This window comes from Phyllostomus hastatus, unplaced genomic scaffold (genome assembly GCF_019186645.2).
Source record: "Phyllostomus hastatus isolate PE091 unplaced genomic scaffold, TTU_PhHast_1.1 phas_contig_86, whole genome shotgun sequence".
Lineage (NCBI taxonomy): Eukaryota > Metazoa > Chordata > Mammalia > Chiroptera > Phyllostomidae > Phyllostomus > Phyllostomus hastatus.
Window position 1 is genome coordinate 13,153,264 of NW_025333977.1, and position 24,237 is coordinate 13,177,500.

A 24,237-nucleotide genomic window follows, 5' to 3' on the forward strand; every position below is an offset into this window, starting at 1 on the left:
AGCAAGTTTCTGGATTTATAGCATGCTTTCTTTGGCAAAATTATGAAATCTTTTTGCCACAAAGGTAAATTAGTATCTTTATTTTAATTTTTTCTTGCCTGCCATGGTATGATTGATGCATAGTGTCTTCCTCTGGAAGGAGACCTAATATTGAAACTGACAGGTGCCACCAGGTTTATTTAGGATAACCTCAGCCTTGTCCCGGTTAGTTTCAAAATGTCTGCCTCATACATGTTGAGCCACTGCATTTCCTGCTTTAGAGCCTTGTGTTATGCCAACATTACTATCTGTGTTGCCTCAACTACAAATTGGATGAACAGCCTGTGACACTTTTTCAATATTATTACATTAAACCAAGTGGATTTTGATTGATAACCTAATATTCAACTAATGCAAAACATCAATCATGGCAAGTATATTAATTATTTAATATTGCAGTCTAATTCAGAAATCGATGTGCTGCATGAGGGGAAGGGAAACTCATGGTTCCCAGAAGATTTAAGACAGGGAATGATTAAAAAAAGACCTGCTGTACTCCCGTGTGTTAGTTCGATACAAATCTTTATTCATTTGCCAATAATCTCTTCCCATTTTCCACTTCAGGACCATTTTATCAGTTTTGAGACCTATAATTGAATTAAGTCTGCTTTCAGCACAGGGCAAAAGGAGTTGCACAAATATTGATGAAGTCATGACAGGGACAACCCAGGAGACAGACCACTAAAGAGGACAGGCCTTTAAAGAGGACCATTTGTTGCAAGATCCCTCAGTCAATGTCTTGGAACTTGCCTCTCTATTTTTAAAAATTTAATGGACTTTGGAACCACTTTTAAGACTTCTATATTTAAATATATATTATAATAACGTTTCTATAGCACATTGTCATTTAATGGTGTATCTCCATGTACATTATCTTGCACTTTTTCACTGCAACCTTGTGTGTTAGGTAAAGAAGGTTTTACAGAATCTTCACATCAAAGGTATCAATCTGAGCTTTAGAGAAGTGGGCTTATTACCCAAGCTCATGCAACTATTTTGTAAGAGCTTACATTTGAGTGTAGGTATTCTGCTTCTAGAACCAGGATTATATATCATGCTGTCTTGTATAGTGTTTACGAACTCATGATGCTTTCTCTGTGTTGTTCTGAGATGGCCATCCTTTTTGTGTTTCTGCCCAAAGCAAAGCTAGAGAAAACTGATTTTCATGGAGAACTTATTGAAACATTGGGTGTCCCAATTCATGATACTTATTAAGCTTTATGAAAATGCAAAACTTATGAATATAAATGAACATTTCTTAATCTGTTGTATTTTTTACTAGAACAGAATGTCCTCCTTTTATATCTCATAAGAATAATTTTTTGGGGGGGAGTGGCTTAAATATATTTTGCTATTGAAATTACCACTCTAGCTTTCTTTTGGTTTATGTTTGCCTTGTTATATCTTCTACTGTATCTTATCTGGAAATCTTTCTAAATCCTTTTGTTTTCTGTGTCTTTTGTAAATGACACATTGCTGGATTTTGTTTCTTACTCAGTCTGAAAATCTTCTCTGCATTTTAATTCCAGATTGTTATAGGTGAATTTTCTTTAGTTTCCTTTTTAGAGATTGATTGCTTAGGTTACAATAATTACTGTGTTTTGTGCCAATCTTTACTTGCTTTCTATTGTAGCTCTTCCTAAATTTATTTCTCATCTTAATGTATTATAGTCCTCAGAACTTTGTTCACATAATGACTTTGTGTGATTAATTTCCTAAGACTTTGTATGCCGAAAACTTTTCACTTTTTCTTTCAATTTAAATAATAGTTTACTTAACTGTATATTGACTTTTTCCATAACTTTTTTCATATTTAATTTCTAAAAATCCTCAGTTTTGAAGATGTTATTATGCTTACATTATATTCTTTTGCTCAGTCTGTTCTATTTTTCTCTAGATGAGGTTGCTCCATTAGTTATTTTTTCCAATCCTGTGTTTACACACTTCAGAGATCTTGAAATTTTCCGTGGGCTTCTCTTTTTACTTCCTGCAACATATAGCTGCTTTGGCTAGTCATTTTAATCTAAGGAGAGGGATAAATGTCTAGGTTCTGGCTGGTGTTCCTCCAGGTTATTTAAAAACTAGAGTTCAGAGCCTCTGGTGTTCTACTCTGACCTCAATCAACCACTTTTTCCATTGTGTCCTCCTACTCCATAAAAAAATAAAATACAATTTATTACTAAGGATTTACAGAGGAAACTGCATTGAGACTGGTGGGAAAGCAGAGATGCAAAAAGGGCTGGCCCTGCTCCCACAGGTGGTGGCTGAGATTCAGAAGGTTCCCCCTAAGAAGCATGGAGTCTCAATCCCAAGGTGGGCTTCCCAGCCCAGAGCACAAAAATGGGGAAGAGGTGACCATACACATCTGGCTATGAAAGTCAAAAGGGATTCTGTCCATCAGAGAGAGTTGGAACTGTTTCTAGAGACGTAGGCACCCTCTTAAAGCGCCAATGTGAAAACCTCATTTACAGCCACCAGAAATCAAAAGACATGTTGAAACAGAGGAAAATGAGAACAAAACTATCCAAATAAGTATTTTGCTGGTACACAGCAAAAACAATCCTAAGAGGGAAATTCATAGCATTACAAGAGTACCTCAAGAAACAAGAAAAATCTCAGATAATCTAATTCTACTCTTAAAAAAAAACTAGAAAAAGAACACCAACAAAGCTCAGGGTGAGTAGAAGAAAGGAAATAATAAAGATCAGAGCAGAAATAAATAAAATGGAGTCAATGAAACAAGAGCTGGTCCTTTGAAAGAATAAAGAAGATTGACAAACCTTTAACCAGATTCATCAAGAAAAAAAGAGAAAGAATCCAAATAAATAAAATCAGAAATGAAAGAGAAGGGATAACGGACACCAAAGAGATATAAAAGACTGTTTTAAAAAATATTGTAAACAACTGTGTAGCAAAAATTTGGACAATCTGGATGTAATGGAAAATTCCCAGAAACATATAGTCTCCCAGGACTGAATCAGGAAGAGCCGGGAAATCTGAATAGACAGATTAGACTAGTTAAATTGAAGCAATATTCAGAATACTCCCAACAGACAAAAGTCCTGAACTGAATGGCTTCACTGGTAAATTTTACCAAACATTCAAAGAAGAACTAACACCCATCTTTTTCAAACTATTCCAAAACTTTCATGAGGAGGGAAGACTCTGAAACTCATTTTATGAGGCCACATTATCCTAATTCCAAAACTAGGTAAAGACACTACAAAGAAAAAAAAAAATTATAGGCCAATATCCCTGATAAATATAGATGCTAAAATCCATAACAAAATATTGGCAAAGTGGATCCATCAATACATTAAAAAGATCATACACCACGATTAAATGGAATTATTCACAGAATGCAAGGTTGGTACAATATCTACAAATCAATAAACATGATATATCACATAAACAATGAAGGATAAAAACTATATGATCTTATCAATAGATTCAGGAAAAGCATTTGATAAAATCCAGCATCCATTTAATGATAAAAACTCAGCAATGTGGAAAAGTGAACATATCTCAATGTACTAAAGGGTATATGTGACACACCTGCAGCCAATATCATACTCAATGAGCAAAAACTACAAGCGTTTCCTTTAAGAACAGTGACAAGACAGGGGTGACAGCTATTACCACTCTTATTCAACATAGTACTAGAAATCCTTGCCACAGCAGTCAGACAAGACAGAAATAAAAGACACCTAAACTGGAAAGGAAGAGGTAAAACTGTCATCATTTGAGATGACATGATAATATATGTAGAGTACCCTAAAACTTCCACCAAAAAATACTAGAACTGATAGGTGAATTCAGTAAATTAGTAGGATACAAAATAAATGGCCAGAAATTAGTTCCATTTTTATACACCAATAATGAACTATCAGAAAGGGGAACTAGGAAAACAATGTCATTTATAATTGTATCAAAAAATACCTAGGAATAAATTTAACAAAGGATGTAAAGAAACTGAAGAAATACAAAGACGTGGAAGCACTTCGTGTTCATAGGAGGGAAGAATTATCATTAAAATATCCATACTCCCTAAAGCCATCTAGAGATTCAGCATAGTTCCTATCAAGATACTAATGGCATATTTCACTGAACTAGAACAGATATTCCACAAATTTACATGGAACTACAAAAGGCTTCGAATAGCCACAGCAATCTTGAGAAAGAAGAACAAAGCTGGAGGAATGACACGACCTGAAATCAAACTATACTATAAGGCCATAGCAATCAAACACAACATGGTACTGGCATAAAAACAGACATATAGATCAATGAAACAGAAGGGAGAACACTGAAATAAACCCACACCTTTTTTAAAAAATATATTTTATTGATTATTCTATTACAGTTGTCCCATTTTCCCCCTTCACTCTCCTCCCCCCTGCCTACCCCCTCCCACCCACATTCCCCCCCCCCTTTAGTTCATGTCCATGTGTCATAAGTTCTTTAGCTTCTACATTTCCCACACCATTCCTGCCCTCCCCCTGTCTATTTTCTACCTATTGTCTATGCTACTTATTTTCTATATCTTTTCCCCCTCTGTCCTCCTCCCGCTTCCCTGTTGCTAACCTTCCATGTGATCTCCATTTCTGTGGTTCTGCTCCTGTTCTCTTTGTTTGCTTAGTTTGCTTTTGTTTTAGGTGTGGTTGTTGGTAATTGTGAGTTTGATGTCTTTTTTTACTGTTCATATTTTTTCATCTTCTTTTTCTTACATAAGTCCCTTTAACATTTCATAAAATAAGGACTTGGTAATGATGAACTCCTTTAACTTGACCCTATCTGAAAAGCACTTTATCTGCCCTTCCATTCTAGATGAAAGCTTTGCTGAATAGAGCAGTCTTGGATGTAGATCCTCGCCTTTCCTGACTTAGAATACTTCTTTCCAGCCCCTTCTTGCCTGTAAGGTCTCTTTTGAGAAATCAGCTGACAGTCTGATGGGCACTCCTTTGTAGGTAACTGTCTCCTTATCTCTTGCTGCTTCTAGGATTCTCTCCTTCATTTTAATCTTGGCTAATGTAATTATGATGTGCCTTGGTGTGTTCCTCCTTGGGTCCAACCTCTTTGGGACTCTCTGAGCTTACTGGATTTCCTGGAAGTCTATTTCCCTTGCCATATTGGGGAAGTTCTCGTTTATTATTTGTTCAAATAATTTTTCCACTTGTTGTGTTTCCTCTTCCCTTTCTGGTACCCTTATAATTCAGATATTGGAACGTTTAAAGGTGTCCTGGAGGTCCCTAAGCCTCTCCTCATTTTTTTGAATTCTTGTTTCTTTATTCTCTTCTGTTTGGTTGTTTCTTTCCTCCTTCTGGTCCCTTCCATTGATTTGAAACCCAATTTTCTTCCCATCACTATTGGTTCCGTGTGCATTTTTCTTCATTTCACTTATTGTGGTCTGCATTTGTTCGTCTAATTTATGACTCAAGTCCACCAATTCTGTGAGCATCCTGATCACCAGTGCTTTGAATCATGCATCTGATAGGTTGGCTATTTCTCAGTCACTTAAAAAAATTGGCTCTGGGGCTTTTAACTCTGTTTGAGCCATCTTTTTTATTTCATTTTTTTCCTTTGGTCTGGTCGTGCCTATTACATATGAGGGGCGGAGCCTTAGGTGTTCACCAGGGCGGGGCACCTCAGTTGCTGGGTTGTGACTTTGTATGTGGGGGCGGGGTCCGAGAGGGAACAATGGCGCCCACTCCGCTTTCACCAGGGCCCCAGTCCCCCTTGCCGCTTCCCACAAACAAATTGGTCCCCTCTGGCGCTGGCTCCCGGGGGGTGGGCTTGTGTACTCTCTCGGGTTCTGCGGGTCTCTCCAAGGAGCCTCTTGTGAGGCTGAGAGAATCTCCCGGCCTCACCTTCCACAGCTGTTTTCAGTCGGTGCCTTCAGGCTTTGTGTCCTGGCGCTGGGTCCCTAGGTTGCGCGGTCTGTGTTGCTGCCCGTTTTCGCTTATTTTGTCTGCACGCAAATGTATGGCTGTGGACAGCCAGCTGCATTGCGCGCCTCACTGGGTCTGCTCGTTGCCTCCCGCACCCAGAGTCTGCCACCAGTCTGTCAGCCGCCCATGTGCTTCTGGGATCCGCCAACTGCCATCTGCGCCCTGTGTGCGTGCATCTGCCAGCCACCAATTTTTCCTGCCGGGACCCCTCGACCCCTCTCTGTAGACCTCCAATTCCGCCCCTCCTTACCGGACTGGATATATGGTATTCAGACTTCCGTTTGGTTCATTTCTCTCTGTTCTGGTTTTTTGTTTGTAAATTCTTGTTGTCCTTAGTTTTGGTTGGGCAAGGAGGTACAGTGCGACCACCTATGCCTCCATCTTGGATCCTCTCCAACCCACACCTTTATGGTCAATTAATATTTGACAAAGAAGGCAAGAACATACAATGAGGTAAAGATAATCTATTCAATAGTGAAAGTAGACCACCAATTCACATCATACACAAGAATAAACTGAAAATGGATTAATGACTTAAATGTTAGATTGGAAACCTTGAAAACCCTACAAGAAAACATAGGCAGTAAAATCTCAGACATTTCTCATAGGAGTGTTTTGTTTTGTTTTTCTGATATATTTTCTTGGGCAAGGAAAACAGAAAAAGAAACTTATGGGAGAGCATAAAAATAAAAAGGTTTTGCACAGCAAAGGAAACCTTCAACGAAATGAAAAGACACTCCACTGTATGGAAGAACATATTTATCCATGATACATCAAATAAGGGGTTAATATCTAAAATTTATAAAGAACTTACAAAACTGAACATCAAGAATAAAATCTAATTACAAACTGGGCAAAGAAAGGACCTGAGTAGACACTTCTTTGAAGAGAACATACAGAAGTCTAACAGACATATGAAAAGATGTTCAACATCACTAATCATCAGAGAAATGCAAATTGAAACTACAGTGAGTTACTACCTCACACCTGTCAGAATTGCTATCATCAGTAAATCAACCAAGTGCTGGGAAGGACGTGGAGAAAAGGGAGCCATCATGCGCTGTTGGTGAGAATGTAGGCTGGTGCAGCCTTCTGAAAAGCAGTACAGAGTTACCTCAAAAAATTAAAAGTGGAACTGCTTTATGATACAGTGATTCCTCTTCTGGGAATATATTTGAAGAAACGAAAAATAGTTATTGGAAAGGATATATGCACCCCTGCATTCATTACAATAGCCAAGATTTGATAGCAGCCCAGTTGCCCATCAGTTAGGTGAGTGGATACAAAAGCTACGGTACATTTACACAATGGAATACTACTTGACCATAAAAAAGAAGGGAATCTTACCTTTTACAACAACAGGGATGGACCTGGAGACTGTTGTGCTAAGTGAAATAAGCCACTTAGAGAAAGACAAATACCATATGATTTCACTTGCATGTGGAATCTAATAAACAAACTGAACTAACAAGCAAAATAGAAACAGACTCATAGATACAGAGAACAAACTGACAGCTGTCAGAGGAGAGGAGGTAGAGTAGGGGAGCTGGGTGAAACAGATGAAGGAAGTAAGCAAAAAAAGAGAAAAAAAGGAAAGGAAAAGAAACAACTCATGGACACTGGCAACCGTATGGTGAGTACCAGCAGGAAAGAGAGGGGTCAGGGGAAGTAGAAGAAGGTTAAAGGAGGGATAAATGGTGATGGCAGGAGACTTGGCTTGGGGTAGTAAAACACACAATGCAATATACAGATGATGTGTATAGAATTATACACCTGAAACCTATATAATTATACTAACCAGTATCACCCCAATAAATTCAATAAAAAATTTAAAAATACAAAAAAAAAGAGTAAAATAACTGCCCATCAAACACATACACAGCTCCTAATACTACTGCCCCAAACAACCACTCACTGTTGCATTTGCCTTGCTTTTTTGTGTGGCGTGGAGGTAGAGCAGGGCTGTGCAGGGCCACTCAGAGACCCGGGCTGGTTGCCACCAACTCTCAAAGCTTGTTCTATGACAATTAGATGTCAGACCCTTCTTAGTGAATTCATGCTTTGATAGGCACCCTGTAGGGTACCAGGGTATAAAAGTTAAAAAGATGTAATCTGTATTCTTGAATACCTTTCATTTTGGTGGTGTCAATGGGGAAGTAAACAGGTAATTTATAATAAAGTGTGATAAAATCTGTGGATGGGTCCCCTTTTCTCCACAACCTCTCCAACACTTGTTGTTTGTTGCTTTGTTTATGATGGCCATTCTAACCAGTGTGAAGTGATATCTCATTGTGGTTTTAGAGGTTGTGGAGAAAAGGGGACCCTAGTGCATTGTTGATGGGATTGCAGACTGGTACAACCACTATGGAAAACAATATGGAATTGCCTCAGAAAACTAAAAATGGATCTGCCTTTTGACCCAGCAATTCCACTGCTGGGATTATATATTAAGAACCCTGAAACCCCAATCCAAAAGAATCTGTGCACCCCAATGTTCACAGCAGCACAATTTACAATAGCCAAGTGCTGGAAGCATCCTAGGTGCCCATCAGTATATGAGTGGATCAAAAAACTATGGTACATTTACACAATGGAATTCTATTCAGCAGAAAGAAAAGAGCTCCTACCCTTTGCAACAGCATAGATGGAGCTGGAAAGCATTATGCTGAGTGAAATAAGCCCGCAGTGAAAGACAAATACCATATGATCTCACCTTTAACAGGAACCTAAACAACAGAACAAACAAACAAGCAAAATATAACCAAAGGCACTGAAATAGGGAACAGGCTGACAGTGACCAGAGCGGAGAAGGGAGGGAATTTCAAGGGAATTTCAGGGGAGAATGGGAAGGGTTTATAGGAACAAATATAAAGAACACATGGACAAAAATTAGGGGAGGGGGTGAAAATGGGGGGTGTGGGGAGGGATGGGTGGGTGGGTAAAGGACAGAAAACTGTACTTGAACAACAATTAAAATAAAATTTAAAAAGTCTGTGGGTGGGAACACATCGAAAGAGCTCATTATTTCATTTCTGAGTAAGAGAGAAGGTTTCCCCAGTAGAGTTATGGTGTAAGTTAAGTCCTGAAGGATTTTTTGTTGTTGTTTAAAACTAGATCAGTAGAATTAGAGACTGGGAGAAAAGGGGCATTTCTGGTAGATCAAGTGGTTCAGTAGTGGGAGGAGCCAAGTTAGTAATTTTTTTTTGTGACTGTTGCCATCACTTCCCATGTGATAAAGCTTTGGAAAGATAGAGGGAATGAGTAAATGGGAGAATAGTAGAAAGGATATTGCTGACTTTAAGAAGGGAATTAATATGATCAAGTTTATATTTTAGAACAATTTTTCTGTATTGTACAGAATGAATTGAGGTGGTACAAGGTAGGAGCGGTTTTTAAGCATTAGGAGGCTCTGTGGAAATATGGGAGAAAAAAGGTGAGGCCAGCAATCTCTTCTAGTAATCTGGAAGAGAAAAGAAAAGGCCTAAAACAGCTAGTGCTTGTGAAGATAAGAGTGATTAAATCTAAATGATAACTAAGTGATAGTCAAGACCTTGCGGTTGAATGTCTTTGTCTGGTAGTGAGGGGGAGAGGGCTGTGTCAAAGATGATGCCTAGTTTTCTTTTAGGCATACCATTCTAAAAGTGTATTTCCTAAATGTCACTTACTTTAAAGAATCATAACAATGTAATAGCCTAGTCAGTCACTCCTTTCTCCTTCCTTTCTCCTCCCCCTCTTTAGGAATAGGTTCTTATCCTTGATTCCAAAATGCAAACAGCTCAAAGTATTAAGAGATTTTCCCTAACATTATGACAAACTCAGTTGACAGCAAAACCGACCCTAAAATGAAATTACTTAGAGACTTTGTCCCACTTTGTGGCGACGTTCATATGTTTCTTTTAGAATTATTAATGTGTATGATGGGATGCTGCTTCAAGCCACGCTGTCAGTGTTACATGACATATTATACCAAAATATTCTGATGAAGCTAGTCTAGCCCAATGGTTTCACATAATTAATTATGGATTTGTACTTGGAATCTGAACATTTTTTGTTTTTTATACTGCCATATTAATTCCTAATAAGAATCATTATGTGACAGTGTGATAGAGCAAACTCTAAGATAGATCGTCAAGTGAAGCTACAAAACAATGTGTATAGTATACTTACTTCTGTTTGGATTTTAAAAAACAGGAGACAGAAATATACCCACACATGCACATACACACGTACACACAGAAGCAGAATATCTTTAGAAGGACAAAGAGCTAATATTAGTGATTGAGAACTGGGAGTCAGTGATAGGAGGAAGACTTAATTTTATTGTTGTGCACACATATATATTGCACTGTCAGATGCTTCACTATATATGTTGTTCTTTTTGTTTAGATTTCAAATTACACAAATAATCATATAAGAATGTCCTTGTGAAAACATAAAGATCCATTTGCCTTTCAGATTCAATAAATCCACTAACTTTGTAATAATAAAGTTCAAAATAATTATTTATGTAGCGATTAGCTTTTCCTGACACCTTGTTGCAATTTATTCCTATCATTTGTCATTACGACTGCATCCAGAGAATGAGTTTCAGAAATTCTTAACACTTTTAAATGTTGAGTACACATAGTATTGCTAAGATGGCCAGAAGCAGAAAGAGAAGAGAATGGCTAAATATGAGTGCTTTGCTTAATCAGTGGACTTTGGAATTTGTTCCCAGTATGTCACACTGGGCAGTGAGAGCGGTTGAAGCCATGAGTTTGGTTTTCAGGCAGTGGATTCAAAGGGAAAAAAAGATAGGGAAATTTGGAAAGATTGTATGTATAGCAAGACAAATGAAACACAGAAGTATATTTTTGGCAATGAAACATGGAGACAGAAATAAAGAGAAAAGAAATAAAAGACCCTTCAGTGAAAGAAAGAGGTGTGAGGAAAAAAATTAAAACATCATGAATTCGACTTCCAGCCAAGATGGAGGCATAGGTAGACACACGGTGCCTCCTCGCACAGCCAAGATAGAGACAACAAAAATTTAGAAACAGAATAACAACCAGAACTGACAGAAAATTGATCTGAATGGAAGTGGGACAACTAAGAAGTTAAAATAGACACGTTCATCCAGACCAGTAGGAGGGGCGGAGTCAGGCAGCTGGGTGTGGCTCGCAGCTCCGAGAGCAGAGAGCATTGGGACCAGCCACGTAAGGCATCCAGGGTGCACAAGACCAAGGCAGGTGGAACCTGAGCGCGCAAGCGGCAGCTGGCAGACCCAGCGAGGCGGCAATTGTGAAGCAAGGCACTGTGTGGCAACCCAGGATCACAGCGCTGGGAAATAGAGCCTCAGGGCACTGATTGAAAACAACTGTGGGGGTTGAGGAGGCAGTGGGAGAAACTCCAGCCTCACAGGAGAGGTCATTGGAAAGTTCCACGGGGTGCACAAGCCCACCCATATGGGAATTGGCACCAGAGGGCCCCCAGTTTGCTCTGGGGAAGCAGCGGAAGGGACTGAGGTTCCACGGAGCGCAGAGCAAACGCCATTGTTCCCTCTTGGACCCCGCCCCCACATACGTCACAACCCAGTGACTGGGGTGCCCCACCCTGGTGAACACCTAAGGCTCCACCCCTCCTCCCCTCAGGTGCTACCAGACCAAGGAGGGGCAGGGAGAAGGCTCAAACAGAATTAAAAGCCCTGCAGTTAGTTTTTTTTAAGTGACCGAGAAATAGCCAGCCTATCAGATGCACAGTTCAAAGCACTGGTGATCAGGATGCTCACAGAACTGGTTGATTTTGGTCCCAAATTAGATGAACAAATGCAGGCTACAATAAGTGAAATGAAGGAAAATGCACAGGGAACCAATAGTGATGAAATGAAACCTGGGTCCCACATCAATGGAGTGGACCAGAAGGAGGAAAAAAAACATACAACCAGAAAAGAATGAAGAAACAAGAATTCAAAAAAATGAGGAGAGGCTTAGGAACCTCCAGGACATCTTTAAACATTCCAACATCAGAATTATAAGGGTACCAGAAGGAGAAGGAGAGCAACCAGTGGAAAACTTCTTTGAACAAATAATAAAGGAGAATTTCCCCATTCTGGCAAAAAGACTTCCAGGAAGCTCAGAGAGTCCCAAAGAAGTTGGACACAAGGAGGAAATACACCAAGGCACATTATAATTACTTTAGCCAAGGTAAAAATGAAGGAGAGAATCCTAGAAGCAGCAAGAGATAAGGAGACAGTTACCTACAAAGGAGTGCCCATCAGACTGTCAGCTGATTTCTCAAAAGAGATCTTACAGGCAAGAAGGGGCTGGAAAGAAGTATTCCAAGTTATGAAAGGCAAGGACCTACGTCCAAGATTGCTCTATCCAGCAAAGTTTTCATTTACAATGGAAGGGCAGATAAAGTGCTTTTCAGATAGGGTCAAGTTAAAGGAGTTCATCATTACAAAGTCCTTATTTTATGAAATGTTAAGGGGACTTATGTAAGAAAAAGAAGATGAAAAAACATGTGTAGTAAAATGACAGCAAACTCACAATTATTAACAACCACACCTAAACAAAAACAAAAACAAACTAAGCAAGCAACTAGAACAGGAACAGAACCACAGAAATGGAGATTACATGGAGGGTTAGCAGCAGGGGAATGGGAGAAAGAGAGAGGAGGAAAAGCAACAGAGAATAAGTAGCATAGACAATAGGTAGAAAATAGACAGGGGAAGGGCAAGAATAGTACGGGAAATGTAGAAGCTAAAGAACTTACGACACATGGACATGAACTAATGGGGGGGATGTGGGTGGGAGGGGCGTGCAGGGTGGAGGGGAATGAAGGGAAATGGGACAACTGTAATAGCATAATCAATAAAATATATTAAAAAACAAAAAATATCATGAATCCAATACTGTTTTGGGTTGTTTACTGTTCCATATTTTTCCCTGCAATATGGTAGAAGTATAATTTCATGTTTAAAAACATCAGCCTTGTTATTCATGATGGAATTAAAAACAACTGCTTGATCAAAGTGAGAAAAATCAAAGTCCATCTATCACTAATAAATTAGTATAGACTAAAATCAGGATAAAAAACTGCAACTGTTTGCCACATTTCACCAAATGTATATTTAAATTTGCTACTTGCACATGTATTTATATTTTAATTCTATCAACAATGTTTTGTTTACAATGAAGAGCAAGAAATTAAATGCTTAAGATATATTAATATATTTGATGTTTGTGTTTTCTTTGGTGATAGTTTTTTTAGTATTATAATTGTCTTAAGTCTTGATTTGTAGTGTGCACTAAATTAATGAAATTAATGTCAAGAAAAATTTATTAAAATTTAGTTCTTTAGCTATGCAATTATGAACGTATCGTTTATGTGCATATTCCTTATATAAAAATACAACCACTGATGGATGGATATTTGATAAAGCAAATATAGTAAGATGTCAATTGTAGAATCTAGATGGCAGATAGAATCTGTATGTTTGAACATTTTCATAATGTTGGAAAAAACAAACTAATGGAAAAGCTAATGTGAAATAAACAGATACATTAACAGTAAAGTAATAGTGTACTTGACTTCATGTTGTTGTGTACTGACTTTGAAAAGTCTGAAGCATTCTTTGTTAGTGGAATACCAATTTAACAGTAATACTGGTAAATATAAATAAATTATCTGTTCCTTTTTGATGGAAATTGTTTTGTCCTTAAAAAGAGTGTTATTTGAACATTAGTAAAAATACATGAAAAAATTCTAAGGGTTTATAAAACAGTTTTGAGGTAAAAAGATTAGACAAGGGTTTAGCAACTATTTAAAACTTTTATTCTTCTATTTCAGGGAATCTGGAAACATCAAAGCTGGATTAGAACATCTGGTAAGTTCTAATTTTCTCTTGAACATTTGCATCATCTTTGATATCTGCATTCTAAATGAACACTTTTGAATGAGCTTTGAATACCTTGTATTGAGAAAGTCAACCATTTCCCAAAGGGTCAGCTTACTGTTATTATGTGATGGCACTTACATTTTCATTTATCCTATCATTTCAAGGGAATTTAAATTTTTTTAAATTACTTTTTTTTTTTTTTTGATGTAGAGATGAAATAAAATGGATGACAATCCTTGGATTGATGATCGCTTTAATTATAAAAAAATGTTTGGTGTCGAGTTTTTGGCGTATCTTGATCTGACAAAAACAAGCTTGTGTTTTAAGAAAAACACAAATATTGCATGCATAAATATGGTATGTTTTAGCAATTTAACAGCTTTGAAAGAAGTGCACAGCTTTGTTTTTCCTAATGTCTTTGCTTTATGAATAATTCATTGGTTTAAACTACATTCAGTTTAGAATACAAAATAATTGAGATGCAAAATTTTTTGTTTAAGTAAACATATTTAAAGCATAAGTGAAATTCAAACTGACTTAACATTAAAATCTGTCCATTGATCAAAATATTAGAAAAAACTATTCTGTTATAACAGGTCCAAAATTCATTGAACTTACCACACTGAGTGTTCATTACAACATTAAGTAGTTCATTTAAACAGAGCAGTATAAAGTCATGCTCTGGTTTCTGGTCAAATCCAAATGTTGAATAATTAATAAGAGAGATTCTTTTGTAAATACACTCTAAGTACTTTTTTAATGCAAGACCTCATTCGTATATCATATTGTAGCTTTGTTAACTATTAATGTGCTTTTGTTCTTCTCCCACAAAAGCACAGTAGTAGCAAGAGGCAGCCTCATTTTGACTTATTATAATAGAAGGGTTCTAAGGGACTTTTGGTTTTCCTTTTACTAGCTAAAGCAAACTGGGGAAAGTTGTACTTTAAAAAATGATCCTAAAAATTGAAGATAATTATTAAAAAGCAAGATATAATAATCTAGTTAGAAAGTGTGAACTATCGATCAGTCCAGATTAGAAGTAAATAAATTACATTGTTACTCTCTTTATTAAAAATTGCACCCTGAATCCCTATTAATCACCTCATAGTGGCACATGTATATAGGACATGACAGAAGTATGAAAAAGCTTAAGACAGCAAATTTCAGTATCAGTTGGGGCTTTATAACAAGGAACAACACCTACCGTAGTGTCAAAATGAGCTGCCTTTTATAGGTTTCTTGTAAATTATTTATTAAAAAGACTTTATACTTGGTTCATATTTTTCAGTAAATAATAATGAGTTATATTTTTAAAATTTCATATTCTTGTACTTACTAGCATGATCTCGTGTTCAGTGACTGTTTTCTGCATTTAAACTCTTCTTGTAATCTTACGTACGCAGCGCTGGTTTTCCAGCTGTGCCTGGGGCTGCCGGGAAGGCTCCTCAGAGCAGGTGGCACTCCAGACTTCCTCCGCCCACTTTAAGCAGAGTAGTTCACTTTCAGTTATTGTGTAAATTTTTAAACTTTTAAAATAAGATTTGATCTGAAGAAAGAATTCTTCAACTAAAAATATTTTAAAAACCTTTGGTGAAGCTTAGCCATTTATTAAAGTCAAGAGTGATTGTTAATTATTCTTTCTTATTCTTGAACCTAAGTTATATTTCATTTTTATCTGTGTCATATACATCAGATATATTCATTTATATTCATTTCAAATATATTCATTTTAGGGGTGAGAGAGCCTATATAACAGATAGTGGGAAGTAGATGATTTTACTACATTTTATCTAAGTGTACAAAAGACTGTAACTTAACATAGTAAAATTGACTCAACTCTGAATTGTTAACAATGATATGATTACATGATTATACCACACACGTATACACATACATATAAGTTGCTTTGTGTACTAGTAATATTCAGAAAAGTCCGTGATATTCTTCATAACCACCTGAGAAGGAAGTGAAGTCAAGCATTTACTGGTTGAGCATTCGTGAAACCTGTCCCCCAGCTGTGGCCTCCTTAGGTTTGTGACTCACCACTTTCTGACTGGGCAGATACTCACAGCCCTTGCCATCCAACACTGACGGCCCTTCTTTGATTTGGCTGTATTGCCAAATGCAGTGAGAAGTATAACTTCTAGTAGGTTGATTTCATAAAATATGTCATATAAACCTCAAATGAGAAGAACATTCCACACACTGAAATAATTTCTTCTTTATGTAGCCTTTGCTTTTTCACATTTATTTTGTTCTATCATTCCTTTATTTCTCTGTTGCCAGCTTTCCTTGGGAAGTGTCTAGCATGTTGTTCTTAGCTTAATAGACTTATAATACACTGCCCAGCACCATTTTATTTTTTGTTTTCAAAAACTTGTCTCCTATCCATAAAGCCTATGTCTATTTGAAGTTCTAGACAGAGCTTGTGAAGTTTGGTGCTGCATCATCACTGATGATTTATACCTGATAATTGCAAAATGGAAGTTTTCCACCTCTTCTGCCCCCCCATTCTTAGCAAACAGTATTCTACTAAGGAAGAGCCTACCCTTCTTTCTTGTTTGATTTGTATTGTGTACAAGGACTAGTGGATTTTTATTTTACTAAATAGGTTATCATTAATTACTTTCTGTATTACTTTGATGCTCAAATTGTCCCCTATTTGTCTAGGAAGTGTGCTTTCAGAATGGCTGCTGAGTCCTTTAGACATACCCCATCTTCTTTTTTTATTTTTATTTATTTATTTTTTTTGTTAAGTGCTCCCTGTACTCTGGCACAACAATATGATCCAGGCTCTATACCTCCCCTGCCCCACTCCTGGAGTCAGGCATTTCTTCAAATTACCATTTCATTTAGAGGAAGACAGTACTCGCAAGTCAAGACCTGACATGTGATGTGCTCTTTGTCTCTGGGATTTTATTACTTCTAGGACCTTTCAGTGTTAGTTTAGATAAATAGGTGGGTAGGTAGGTAGGTATTTTTAAGAAATTATGAGTTATAACAATGCTTTCCATTTCAATCCAAACCACAAAATTCTTCCTTGCCCCCCCCCATTTCATATCTGTTCTTCTCTTCATTCAAAGTGAGAACCCTGACTCTTGACAACATTTACCCATTTGCTCAGTCATGTAATTCACATAAAACACATAGTTTCAATATTGGTACAACCTTACCTCTAAAAAATAAATTTAATAAAAAGAGTTCAAGATTCAATTGAGTTCTTTTCCTCCTAGGGTGTAGTTAGGTTGTTCATATGAAATATAGTTGCATTCATTGGTTTCTGTTTGCATTGAGTTTTTTAGGTGATTTTGTTTCTGTTCTTGTTGATTTAGTTATATATTTGAATATCTGTACTTGAACATGCTTCTAAAAGTCCAAGTATTATATACAATGATGCTCTGAGAGAGGTAGCATTCTCTTTCTTTCTAGCTCCTCTACTCCTTGTAGGCAGCTAACTTTTAACATTATATCCTGAGACTTGCTCCATAATTACTGTATGTATCATACTTACCGTATCTTTCTGTATTTGGCTGTGTCTTCTGTATTATGGGTATGAGATTTAGCCTATTTGCATGCCTGCAACACTTTCATAGACGTTAGCAGAAGACACAAGATTCATGGGCCAGAGACAAAGTGCTTTATTATTAATAATATAAAAGTTAATACATGTGTCATGGTTGCATAGGTTACCCTTGACTCCCGAGTCCCATGGGGTGATGCCGCATACCCAGTAGGGTTGTGTCATAGCTGAACAACTCCAAGTTTAAAAGTTCTTTAAGGACCTTATAGAACATCTGACCAAACTTTGCCCAAGAGTAAGACCATTGACTCTTATTATCCTCATTGTGTAATAAAACTGCCTTCTGCTCCATAGGCACGTTCTCTCTCTGTCTTTCAAGACTGTATGCTGTACAAAACATCTTTGAAAGGTAGTTCAGAACAAAGGCTGATGGCTTATGTGAGATGTATAGAATATTAGGGAGAATTGTGACTAAAGTTATTATTGTTAAATTTTTGAAGGATTGTCTTTTTTTCCCTAGTGGTTACATTTGTATTTATGTTTTATAATGCTTTTACTCCCCCTCATTTCTACTTGACCTTTTAAATGGCATCCTTGAATCTTATCTGTTACCTTTAGGCCAGTGCTCCTATTGCACTTTCCCTTATTCCTTTTCCTCACTTTTCTTCTTTCTGTATTCTTGCTGCTTCGTTAGAATATGCATATACACACTGCTCTTGCACCCATGCTGTGTCACCTTGTTTTAGAGTAAATTCTAAAATTAATCTTACTCAATATTCACACCAGTTTGTTTGCTGATATTTACCCACTTATTTCCTGTTTGCTTAAAACTTACCCACTAATATATTCCTCAGGAAGGGCTCCTGGGGACAGTATTCCCTGAGATCTTGCCCATTGCAAGCTGTTTTTCTATGGTCTTGTCACTTGAATGACAGGTTGACTAGACATGAAATCCTTGGCGTACATTTTCTTTATTGACTTTCTTAAAAATATTCTGCTGATATTTTCTTTTCCTTATAGAGAATTTGTTACTTTTCTTTGCTTAAAGGCATTGCCATTTTTTATTGTCCTTTTTTTTTTTTTTAACTAGGCTAATTTTCAAAGCTGGTTGTTTCTGACTAATTTAGCTGGGCTTTCTCATATGTAGACTTAAGTTTTCTCATTTCCAGAAATAACTTTCATGGATTATGGTATTAAATATTAGTTATGTTCCTTTTGTTTCCTTCTATAGGGACTCCAGTAATTTACATATACATGTTCTATATAATTACATATATAAAGCCTTTTTCTCATCTTTTTCAGTGGCTTTCTCTCCTACTCTTTTACTGCTTTGTTTTCATTCTGTCGGTTGTTTTCCTGGTTTTCACTATTTCTTTTTTATTTTCATTCACATTTATTTTTCCTTGGACACCTTATAATTTATTTTTCATTTCTGAAACATTTTTTTTCTTCCATTTGTTTTTACTTTTTGAATAGCTGATTCTAGGTTTTCTTTTTGTTATTTGTCCAAATGAGTCTTGTCCTTTGTAGCTGCTTTTGGGGAGAGAATTTTTGTCTATTGAAATATTTTGATTTGCATTTTTTTTTTACTTCTTATAGCGACTTTATATGGGGTAATTTGATCTCTTTCTCTCCTTCCCTCCTTGCCTTTTCTTCTCTCCCTTTCTTCTGCCTCCATTCCTCCCTTCCTTCCTTTTTTAAAACCATAGATGTTTTTTTAGATGGGGTTTCTAGTTCAAGGGTGCCCTCTTCTGTCTGCACTGTAGAGAAGTGCAGTTTCTCCAGTGGATGATGGTGGTGAAGGCAGGAACAAAGAGGCTAGCATGTCTTGTTTCTTTTTAGTTGTTTATTTCTTTTTTCTTCTTTCTTACTATTACCATCTGTTGTATTTATCTGATTTTCTTTCAGAAGTAATGCTTCCTGAGGCTGCTACTTCTGGTCCCATTCACTACCAAACGTATTCCCTTTAGCTGGTACAGTAATAACACCAATATGAAATGTACATTCACTATTTTGGCATTTAGTGTTGTAGTAATTTGTTTTTCTGGGGATGATTTTGGTTGAGCTTCCAGTTATGTGTTAAACTTAGAACTACTATCAGAGGTGAGGAGGGGGTCTATGTAAATTTTTACCTCAAAAGAAAAATCCATAATGGAAAATTGTTGGAAATCAATGTAGACTAGACCTTGAATTTGAAGGAGTTATCCTGCAGAAATTCTGCAGGAATTCCTTCAGCAAATTGAACATAAAACATCTTAAAGAGCTCAGTACCCATATCTATCTGAGGACTTAGAAAAAATGAGTGAAAACACTGCTTATAACATCATACTTAGTTAGATTTTATAATGAGCTTAAGGAAATAATACTTTATATTTGATGAAGAATCACACACACATCAGACTTTGGATATGACCCCAGTATATGTCTGTTAACATGGAAAGGTTGAACAAGTAGAGGTAGGTGCTTATTAGATGATGATGTTGCTCCTCTCCTGACTTTTTTTTTTTAAATAACGATGCTTTAAAAGTATAGAAAATTGACTTTAAGATCCTTTGTGTTATATGAAAGGGAGCTGATGCCATATTTTTCTATCATGTTGTTTTAAAATTCTGGATAATGTAACGAATAGAAATACTTACTGAACTACTGGATAGGGATTAAAATGTTTACTTTTTAGAGTGTTTTTAATGCAGTCAAGAGTGGAGATACTAATATGCATTTTTATTTTTGAAGTTATGAAAACACACAGGAGCTAGATAGAGCCTTGCCATTTGATTACAATACAACTCTTACTGTTGGCAGTCTGTAAAATAATGCTATCCTGTCTTCTTCGGAGAGGGATTGTGGATTAGAATAGATTATATTAACCTATATGAAATATTGTCACTTTTAGGTCAAAACATTTTTGAATTGTTTCTTACTTCAAAGAAAGACTGCTGTGCCATGTCCCCTTTGGCAGGGAGTGAGGGGACTTTTTCACATCAGTGTGATGTTTCTGAAGCTTCCCTTGTTCTCTTTTCTGAAAAGTCAAGTGATTGGAGGTTGGTCGGAATTTGGGGGGCGTGGTGATGTAGGTCAGTGCTCCTTTATCTTCACTGTGCATGTAAGGAGCCTGAGGATATTGTTTATACATGGGTTCTGGTTATCCGGGTCTGTGGTGGGGCTTGAGTTTCTGCATGTAGCAAGCTTTCATGGGAGGCTAATGCTGCTGGTCCGGTGACCACCAGGAAGAGAAGTACATCAAAAGGCATTGACTTGAGCAACAAGTGTCCAATGAACACCTTCCGCTTCTGATGAAAAATCTAAATGTTTCCCTCGTGTATTTGTTGAATATGATTCTGTAACCTATAAATAATTTGTTTGTCATTCATAAACCCAGAGAGGTGGACACTCCACAGGTTTATACAGGGGCAAAAAGTTCATCACCTTAGTCTAGAAGAGTAACAGGACAATTATTTTCTTTATTTTGGTTCTAGACGTTAAGTTGTATATTCAGTAGGTGAGGCTGGGCCTGAGGACCAGTGATATTGTCTTTTAGCCTTAGGTGTGAAATTAAATAATTGATGATAAATCTTTCAGTAGAAAGGATTACAAGTGTTTACAACTTTAAGTGGGATTTGCTTTCTATTAATAGCTGAATAACAAAAGAACTCTGGAGCCATACCTGTGGGTTTTTTCTCCCCACAGAGGTTTTATTTATGTTTCTTACATTGTATAACATTTGAGAGTGATGACCCACTTGTCCTTGTGGTCGGGCAGCAGAGTTGGACCATTTTAAGTGTTGAAAAGCAACTGTCATTAATAGCTTGTTTAGCCCATCAGTGGTTTGTAGAATATAGTTGCTGCTTGCCAGGAATGTAGACAGGCCCATTGCTTACATGCTCATCAATAACACTACATACAGGTTTTAATAAAAGCCCTTTCCTCTTTGTTTTAGGTTATTTTGCATAGAACTTGCAAATAAAAGTGCCGCATTTCATTTTACAGACTAATGATTTTATTTAACACGAACATAAACACAGTTAATATATTATTGTCATACTTTTGAGGATTCAGTTAACATAACATGAACTATAAAATGCAAACGGAGTTATGAACTCTATTCTAAAGTCACTTGTCTTTTATCTGTTGCATTTTTAAATACCTGTTTTACCTTAATATTTCCCCACTATATTCAGAAAAAAAGTGTTCTTGACATTTGTCCAAATGAGTTTGAGAATATAATTATCTCAAAATATACTGACATTACTTATATACTCTATATATTTATTAAACATTGATGAAAAATGTTTATTACCTCATATACTATTTAAGGGCTTCAACATAATAGATCTATCTCCTCCCAACGTTTTAATTAATTTTTCTCTCTTAAGCCAATATACATTTGAGGTTTAGGGTGAATGTGCACATTAAAACAGACACTTTTCTCAAACTGTGATCATGAGATAAAACAGCATGAAGTTTTTCTTTTTTCCTGGAAGATCAGTTCCATAAATCTTTTTTCTTTTAACAAACAAGCAAGTCCTATATATGTGTGCAAATTAAAGTATCTTTCGAGTGGATTAAATGTTAATGTCATATTGCTGTCCTACTTTCTCAGGCAGTTTTCAGCTCTTCAGGCTGAGACCAGCTCACATTCCAGTCAGAGACCATAGTGCGATGGTCAGTAATCCAGTTCTTTGATACGTTTTGATCAGTTACAAGTTTACTAATGATTGCTTCTGCAATGCATGATTAATAAATATTACCCAGTCATCCAAATGGCATGAATTTGGGCCCCTTTTGTTGCATTTTTTAAGGCATGGTGATGTTGGAAGCAAATGGTGGCCAGTTAGCTTAAAAAAAAAAACCCCAGCAAGATGTCATGCAATTTTCATGATACCACTGATAGTCTCAGATTTATATTTAATCTAGATAAAATTTATGTTCTGACTTTTATGCCCATGTGCTTATTAAAGCTTTATAAATCTAAATATTCTAAGAGCATTAACTAACCTCCATTCATTACTCAGGAGTCTGAAAGTCAAACCTTCTTTAAACCACTAGAGTAACTGAATATTGTGTTTGTATTATAGTTCAGGACACTATAAGTTCTGCTTCATTGCAGGGAATCCCGCAGGCACATGGCAGTTATTTCGTGGGTTTCTCTGGGTCTAACATCTGTAATTGCAGATGAAGAACTAGCAGCAGAGGTCACAGGGTGCTGTCTGTTTCTTTAGGCAAAGCGTTAAGAGATAAGGTGGAGAATGCCTTTGCCACAGTGGTATCTTTGGCCACACTCATTTCCATTTGCCACAGAATCCTAGTATCTGTGTGTAACTTTAACATAGACATTGTTTAGATTAGGAAAAGTACAGAAAACATGTTTTACTGTGTGACCTCCAACAATACACACAGCCTCTCTCTTTCACTTTTTCAGTTTCTGCCTTTTCATAGGATGTTTAAATAGTGTGTGAAATAGTGTAGGAAAGTAAGACTTCTACAAGTGCGTCATTCTTATAGAGAAAGGAAAAAAACCTTAACCGTTCTAGTTATGTGATTTCAGATTACTAAAAACAGTATCTGAAACTAATATATTCACTAGGAACTGTGAGAAAGATTTGTCCTTTATCTGCTCATTTTAAAAATTACAAAGTAATAGATATTTATTGTAATGGATCAAAACTGATCATGTAAAGAAAAAAACAAATACCTCATCTATCTGCCATCAGTTAGGTGTGAATAGTTTAGTACCTAATTTTATATACCTTTCTCTATTCCCAGGTATACTTACTGCATACATTCCTTAGCTGTTTGCTTATTTATAAAAATAAAGTCATACTATGCATATTTTATAAATTTCACTTTTTATTTGTTAATATTAAAAAGTATGCATACATACACACGAATCTGGTTTTTGCTGGAAACCTATCAAAATTTTGGAAGTTAATATTATTACCGTTTTACTTAAATCATTCACAGGTGATGAGCACATTCTGTATTTGAAGCAATCAGTGCAGATTTAGTTTTGTTTCCACTGTTGGCCCCCTTGATTATGTATGTGAAAGAGCAGGCTTATGGTGAGATGTACTGTGGTCAATAGAGGAAGAAATGGGTTACTTTATTAAAGAAAATCTCACTCGATATTTGTAAAAGGAGTAAAGATAATTAGATTAGAAAAGGATCATATGGCATATATACGTATTTGTCAGTTTTACTATGTAGTATTTTTAAATCTGGAAGTTTGGTGTTACTGTACTATTTATTGCAGTCTTCAGTCTTGGCATTTGCCATATCATAAACTATAATTTATTTTCTTGTCTATTCTCTCTTTTGACTAAATATTGAGCTTTGTATTTTCAGTACCTACTCCTGCAAATGTTAATTATTCACTAAATTTTTTTGAAATTGAAAGACAAGTAAATTGATATATTGTTTAGGAAAGTTATCATAATTATTTTTTTTAAGGAGGAGACATTGGTTTATTTTTAAAGTTCTTTGTGTCCAATGGGGTGAGTGGTAAAAACCAGATGCAAAAAGCTTGAGCTTACAGGGGAAATCAGTAATGACTTTTCTTCCACGGTCTAGTTTTAGATAGCGTTTTTTACACTAAGCACATACGAATATTATTGCCCAGGAAAATTGCTTTTCCTCAGTGTTTTCATTGGGAGAGTTAGCAGAGTGCTAGAAAAGCACTGGGTTGGGGCTAGAGGAACTGGTGCCAAGCACTGGTGCTTAACCTTTAGAGGGTTCAGTTTGTATGTAAAGTAAGGAGTATGAACTAGATGAGGTCTAAGGCTCTTTCTAGCCTAAAGTACATGATTGTATGAAAGTAAAACCTTTGTATGCTTACATTGTTTTCCATCCTTAAT

At 36.5% G+C, this 24,237-nt stretch overlaps 1 protein-coding gene across 1 annotated transcript in view; it reads left to right on the forward strand.

The window, feature by feature from the left end:
• The window catches only part of RSRC1 (arginine and serine rich coiled-coil 1), a 332,002-nt gene that overhangs the window by 150,103 nt on the left and 157,662 nt on the right, over window positions 1-24,237 (forward strand). Inside the window, exon 5 of the mRNA XM_045851312.1 lies at window positions 13,818-13,854. Within this exon, the coding sequence (XP_045707268.1) occupies window positions 13,818-13,854 (37 nt within the window). The remainder of the gene's footprint in view (window positions 1-13,817; window positions 13,855-24,237) is intronic.